This window comes from Phasianus colchicus, chromosome 23 (genome assembly GCF_987193195.1).
Source record: "Phasianus colchicus chromosome 23, bPhaCol1.hap1.1, whole genome shotgun sequence".
Lineage (NCBI taxonomy): Eukaryota > Metazoa > Chordata > Aves > Galliformes > Phasianidae > Phasianus > Phasianus colchicus.
The window spans coordinates 4,588,348-4,595,128 of record NC_143458.1 but is presented as its reverse complement, the minus strand read 5'-3'; the positions used below and the strand labels follow the sequence as shown (position 1 = coordinate 4,595,128).

Below are 6,781 nucleotides of genomic sequence, written 5' to 3'. Positions count from 1 at the left end.
TGTATCAAAACTACCATTCTGTTTCAGGTCAGGAACAAGCGAGAGCTTTCAGTCACGGAGAAGAGAGCTCCTTGCACCTGGAGATGAAATTCCCCCTTATAAAGGAGCAGCAATCAGGTTTTGGTTGTGATAGAAGCCAAGGAGTTGCATAAATACTTGCAAACGGGAGAACAGATTAGGTCTCTGAGAAGCACTGACCGTATGCACTGCCTCTCAGAATGGAGTTGCAGGGCATTCTAGCTCTTAAAAACCATACTTAATTTTATTTAACAAATTTAAATACAGTTTATTTAAAACTGAGAACAGACAGTGCGGCTGTAATACACTCCACCCTGACCAGAGCTGGTCTCACTGAGCGTGCACATCTCTGCTCCCCAGACACACAGTGCAGCTATGCAAGTTGGAAGGGCCCAACAACTTTGAGGAGTGTAAAAGTAGGGCTGTGGTCAGGACTTGGGCCTTTGTGTTTTTCTGGAAGTTATTTCCTTCCATGGAGGGAAGGCTGCAGCTCAGCAGGGGCTGGAGCTGACATTAGTGAATGAAAACATGCAGCTAGGAGAGGCCATCAGTTGGGAACTAGCTTAGCAGCAGAATTTGTATGCCTTTAGCAATGTCTCCTTCCCCTCTAGGGTGTGCAGACTGAACTGAGGTTGGGATGCTCATACAAGAACAGAATCAGTCTGCTCAAATGCACAGAGCTCCCATTTTAGCATAAGGTAACAGTGCCTGTTCCCATAGAGTGGCCAGTGGAACTGGATGCTTTCTATCCCAGTAGCACTTCAGCCAACGCATCTAAAAGAATGTTATTCTAAAGGCTGTGTAGCAAGGCTTTGTGACTGAGAGCTGAGCAATGCAGCTTTCCCCCACTGATTCTGAAGGACAGTGGGAGAAAATAACTTGAAAAACAAACCCAAATGTTTCTTTAAATATTAGGGAATGCACAGCCATCAGTCCAAGGGGAGAATTCTGCACTTTGAAGCTAACAATCCCACCTGTAGTACTTAAGTAATTCTATGCATTAGGGCTAAAAAGAACCAAATCTGGGATTACACTTTCCCTTGACTCAAAGGGAAACTTGTGCTTCAGACCCTTCCGAAAGAATTGGGGCAGTGGGCATTGATCAGATGTTTGACAGCTGTGAGGGGAGGGTGCTAAGATCTGTGTATTTATTTAGGGGTTTTTGTGTGTTTGCTGGCTGGAGGTTCAGAGAAGGGCTATAAGCTGTACCTTAATTTCTTCCTCAGCAAGTTTGTTGTTTTCAAATAGTCAGCCAAAGTAGCAGCACCCAGGTTCCTCCTCTGCATTGCTCAGCCACCTCCCTCTTGCTGAGGAGCAAGATACAGTTTCATTAGAGAATATCCTTTAATCAATGCCATCTCCTGTCCTTTGAAGTTACAGAGCAGGGAAGAGGCAACTAATATTCTGCATAGTTTTTCAACCTACCTGGAGCCAGAGGAGGAAGGAACAGAGCACGCTAAGCACAGGATCCCTTTACAAGGGTGCAGCTCTGTTCCCATTAGTTAACTCCTGATTGGCTCCAGTGTGGCTCTGCACACCAGTCCAGCCCTGAAAGAGGAGCTAGGACTGAAGGATACACTCCACTCAGATGGTACATGTACTAAAATCAATTTTTCTTGTTCAATCCCTATTTTTAAGCAGTTCACTTTATTTTTTTTAAGAGTAGAAATTTGGCTTTATGTAAAAGCACCCTTCTGAGAATCCCACACCTAACACTCACATTAACCAAATGTGAGCTAAATAGAACTAAGATCTGAGCCCAGGTGAAGTATTACGGTGCACGGCCACAACCATCTCTTTAAAAACCCCTCACAGCTCTTTTAGCATCAAGAGCTGCATGTTGTGCACGTAACTCCATGTATGAGCACAGAGCACCCTCCAACCCACGAAGCCAAATAAGGGAAGGAGAAGGGGATACAAGAAACAGATGTACAGATGGGTTTGTTCTAACCTGCCTTGCTTTTCACTCTCCCCCCAAGCCTTCCTGTCTTGTGCAGCATAATAAACACTGATTAAAGTAGGTTTAGAATTAAGGGCTGAGATGCCATCTCGGAAGGCAGCTGTCCCCTCTGTCAGCAGGGAGCTGCTCTGGCTGTTGGGCACATAGCCACAGGGTGCATGTCTGGGAAGAACAAGTCATTGGGGCCAGCACACTCGTGTGCATTCTCACCCTTGCTCTCACGTCCTGTATAACAGCCCGCTCAGTCTGGGCTGCCCTTCCAGCCGGGCTGCATCTTCAGTGCATCGTGCACTTCTCCCAAACCAAGTGTCTCGCAGGGCAGCTGCTCCTGTAGGGAAGTTCAGTCCTGTATTTCTGTGCTTTTTCTCCACCCCCAGAGCATCAGGTTCTGCTCAGAGTCCAGGAGGAAGGGCGGGGGGATCCGGGTAGTTTATGTATGCAGTGTTGCTTGCTTTCAGTACACTAAAACTCTTGGAAGTCAGCAGAGGTCCTGGCTACTGCATGTCTGGCTGTATGCTGTGGGGAGAAACCTTGGAGGCTGTGCGTGAGGAAATCTTCTGCAACAGAGACACAACCAGCATGTTTATTACCCCTCTGCCTCACTGCAGTGAGCTGCCACCCCTTGGAGCTAACCCAAAACCCATCTCAGATTGCAGAGCTGTGACTACTGCTGCTAGGCAACTGGGTGTTGGTGGAAAGCAGTTGTGACAGCACTGAAGAGCTATGGCCTCTCTGCAAAGCTGCTATATATAGCACAGACAGTGTGCAGTGCAGGCTTTCCTTTGCTGTCCTGCCAATGGGCCACAGCGCAGGCCCTGCAGCAGGCAGGGCTCCATCACTGCAGCCCGAGGGAACGTGCTGTAAGAACTCATTATGTTAAAAATACACTGCTGCTGAGCAGATCCACCCCTCTCCCCTACCCCTTGCTGCTCTGACTTCTCTGTGTCTGAGAGGAAAAGAGAACAAGCAGCAATTTTCTCTCCCCTCCAGGCCTGGTTCTGCACTCTGGCTGAAGGGAGTTGTGCATATATTTTTTCCCCCCATAATAATGAAGAGCAGCAGTCTGGATGCAGGTATGAGGAAATATTTCATCCTTTACTCTAGCAAACCAACTGCAGGGTGCACTCTGCAGATACAGAAGATTTAATGCACTAGAATGCTCAGGTAATTAAAGGTGAGAAGCCAGGGCGTGAACAAACAACGGAGAAGTCAGCCTCCAGCATGCATGTCTGCTCTTTCCTCTTCTCTGTTTCTCCTGCAGCAGTGGTATCCAAAGACACTATATGCTGACCTTAGGTAAATAGATACCCAATGTCCCATCTGGGGTTTAACCTACACCCTCCCTTATTGTCACTGACTGTGTGTGGTTTGTGTATCCTGTCATTGTTTGGCATTTTCCTCTTTTGCTGCTTCTCCTTACAGTTCCAGAACATGAGCTCTCACCTGGTGTTGGTCTCCACTCAGCTGAACACGCTCAGATTTCCACGTTGGGATCTGTGAATCCTTTCTTCCCCTCATTCACCAGCACAGGCTTTTCTGTCCTCGTGTGCCAGACTAAAATCTGAAGAAACCAGAAGTCATTAGCTGCATCCCTTCACTGCACTAACAAACATTCTTGCACATTAAATCAATAGTGCAATTTAACCATCTACCCTGGGGTCTAATGGTGCATTCACAGCTGCAAGGAGCTTTGCATAAAACTTCATTTAGGTAGGCCTGCTGCTACCCAGAATGCACAGTGCACAGAAATTACCTATCTTATAGTATACTGTCTTGGGACATTAACCTGCTCCTTCCATGTGGTTATCAACAATCTTCCTCCAAAGGCTCATCAACCTTGCCAATGATGTAAGGCTGTTCCCTCATCACCAGAGGATCAGATGCACGAATCCCACAGTCAGGATCCTGACTCCGGTTCTTGCTTATAGTGTTAGCCCACCCTTGGGCAGTGTGGAGCTGCTTGCTGGGTGCAAAATGGAAAAGCAATCTCTGGCCACGTTGGCTCACTTTGTGACTGCTTGCTAACCTCACTACACCACTTCTTTTTAAATTCTTTCATGACCCTGAAGAGATGATGAAGTGCCACTGATGAGAGAAGTCCTTACTGCTGTTCTGGTTGTCTGTTGCCACCTCTGCTCTCAGAGGTACCAGAGCCACGAGCTTGGTACAGAATACCCCATCATTCCCACATGCTCTGGGCTCCCCGCGCACATTTCCTCCAAAACACCAGCCCCACTCCTGGTATTATAGCTCCTGCTATTCCAGACCAGGTACAATGCATTGCATCGCTTTCAGGGCCCCTCTCCAACCTGCTGAAACCAGCACTGAAGCACAGCAGGACCGTAATTTCTACTAAAATCTGAACAGTAAAGCTCAACGTAAATCAATGCCTGCAAAAAAGAACTAGAAAAAAATATAAATGGAAGAGGTTGCCTGACATCTGTGGTGAGGGAGGTATTATAGGTCAATAGTTCCTCTCAGCCATGCCATGCTCCAAGCTCTGGAAACGCTCTCCCCTCACCAGACTCAGTTCTGCTCATTGCTCAGCACTACAAGCTGTACTGCTGGCAGCAGTTTTGTCCCTTCAGAGCTGTGGCTTCCTGCTCCCTCTCACCTGCTCAGTGATGGTTCCTCCTCACTGGGGTCTCCCTCTTGTTGCTATGACAATGCTCGCTGCATTCAAATCCAAATATCTGCAAACAGTCTTGTACCTGCTTCCTGCTTTTCTGAAAAACGAGGCCACGCTCTGCTTCTAAAGGGTGAACAAAGCACTCCTCAAGCCCTTGTAGTTAAACAGGAGCCTCCCCCACCTTCCCAAGAAGCCACTGCTATTACACTGCTGCAATTACTGCCTCACTTCCTAATGAAAAGCAAAAGCAAACAGGTCTCGCCAAGCAGCTCTCCAGGCAACGTCAGCATCAGCTACGAGCTCCTCGTCCAACAAACAGAATAGCCAAGCCTTAATGCAGTGCAGGTGCTGGAAACCAAGCTGGTGGGCAGTTCTGCTTTCCAGCAGGAGCAGGGAAAAGCTGCTCCCATACAAACACCGCCATCAACGGGGCTCGGGCTCACACAGCTCCAGGCACCAAGGCACAAATACAGATTAATAGCTTTTCTTTTCAATTGCATCCCGCTTTGACATTGTTAAATCCAAGTGCCAAAAAGGCAGTTATGTGGAATTAACTGACCACAACCGACTGATTCTCAGAGTTTGCGGCTCAATGCAGCAGCTTCTACCATTTCTCACACTGTGCTCTTTAATATGGGAGGGAGAGCACCATTTTACACAGCAACACCTGTGTTTGCTCTCAGCTTGATGCTTTCCACAAGCAGCGTTGGTTTGATGTCTCAGAGCATCTTTGGTTTGTGCAAACGTGCATTTTGCATGGGAGAAAAGGAGGGGTCTGAGTGCCTGACCTCCCCTAAGCAGTGGTTCCTGCAGGTCACCTGCATTCCCTTTAGAAAGCCTCACTACTGCAACACACATCGGTCATTGACAGCCTTGTCATCCAGAATCACGAGGCTTGGAACAGGTCTAAGATTATAAGGTTTCGTTGCCATTGCAAGCTTTTTCATTGCCTTCCAACAGGAAATTAAGCAGGCAAGTCAGCCTGTAGTAGGAGGGGGTCACGGGATTTCCAGTACCAAAGCCCTCCATAGAAGGCAGCAATACCTGCTACTTGAAACAGTGATTGCCAGCTTTGCAGTTCTACCACCTTGAAGGCGATAGGTGTTACAGGCAGAGCTCAAGATCACAGAAAAGGGTTTTGGTGGTCCAGTCTGAGCTATTACATGATCCGAAGGTCCTGGAGCAGGCAGAGTACTGCAAAACCCAAACCGCTCAGATGGAAATGACAGCTTTCAGCTGTGCTACAGGGAGATGGCATTGGCACAGCAGTTCTGGAGACTCATCAGGGCTCAACGAGGCAAAAAGAGCCCTCCAGGTTCTGCACGTCCCCTAAAAAATCACTAGCTCAGGCACTGCATGTGAAGCTTCACCAACAAAGTGCTGTCACACAGCAGCCAGGGTACTGACTGCTCACTGCAAACCACACCAACCCAGCAGCCCAATTTCAGGAGCAATCTAAGCAAAAGAAAGGCAGATCTGCTCCATCCATACCCTGCTGCTCAGCCCCTGAAAGGGAAGAAACACAAAGAGCTCACGAAGCCAACTCCCTGCCTACTCTGCAGCACCACAGGGTAAGATCAGGAGGAAGCAAAGCACTCCTTTACAAGCTTTCTTGCCTTAGGCTGAATTTTTTCCTCCCTCCTGTCCATTAGCAGTCAGCTTCAGCTATTTTACAGCTGTGATGTCACGAAGCAGCCAGCTCTGCTCCCTTTTGCTGCGTAATTCCTTGGCTGCTGCAGGGCCAGGCTTGCTCTCCTCTGATGCAAAAGGATTTATCTCCCTCTCAGGGCTGCTTCCCAGACCCAAAGGATTGGTTCGGGGTTCAGGCACTGCATGGACACTCTCTGCTGCCTGTTCTCAGCGTGTGTGTGTGTGTGTGTGTGTGTGTGTGTGCGCGTGACAGCAGTGCCATTCCCATGGTGGCATTTCACACTGCCCACACACACGCTGCTGCCCAGCAATTCCTGCCCAGCACACGGCTGCCAGCCAGTTCCCTTCAGCAACATTCACCTAAATGCCAGGCTGTGAGCCCACAGCTTTAATCCCACATCACGCTCAGCCAGGAGGGAAGGAGAGCGGAGGAATGGCTGCTTTTAGCTACCAAAACCCCCCAAGAGCACAAAAGCTTGCCTCACCCAGAGAACTATACCACTCTGTCCATCTGGGGAAACAAG

At 48.5% G+C, this 6,781-nt stretch overlaps 1 protein-coding gene and 1 long non-coding RNA gene across 11 annotated transcripts in view; one reads left to right on the top strand and one right to left on the bottom strand.

Annotated features, from left to right (window-relative positions):
* Nucleotides 1-51: 51 nt before the first annotated feature.
* The window catches only part of B3GAT1 (beta-1,3-glucuronyltransferase 1), a 46,462-nt gene continuing 39,732 nt past the window's right edge, over nt 52-6,781 (bottom strand). For 4 of the 10 annotated variants that reach the window (XM_090123397.1, XM_031599786.2, XM_090123399.1 and 1 more), the window contains 2 exons: nt 3,422-3,539; nt 56-2,535 (listed from right to left, as the gene is read on the bottom strand). In XM_090123397.1, the coding sequence (XP_089979523.1) occupies nt 3,453-3,539 (87 nt within the window). In that variant the 3' untranslated portion in view covers nt 56-2,535; nt 3,422-3,452. Of the gene's footprint in view, nt 2,536-3,421; nt 3,540-6,781 lie in introns of all 10 variants that reach the window. The other 6 variants (XM_090123401.1, XM_031599787.2, XM_090123396.1 and 3 more) reach the window with 4 other exon arrangements.
* On the top strand, nt 2,758-3,483 carry LOC149915192 (uncharacterized). Its single transcript, XR_016459547.1, has 3 exons — nt 2,758-2,838; nt 2,969-3,051; nt 3,401-3,483. It is a non-coding gene; the product is annotated as an uncharacterized LOC149915192 (long non-coding RNA).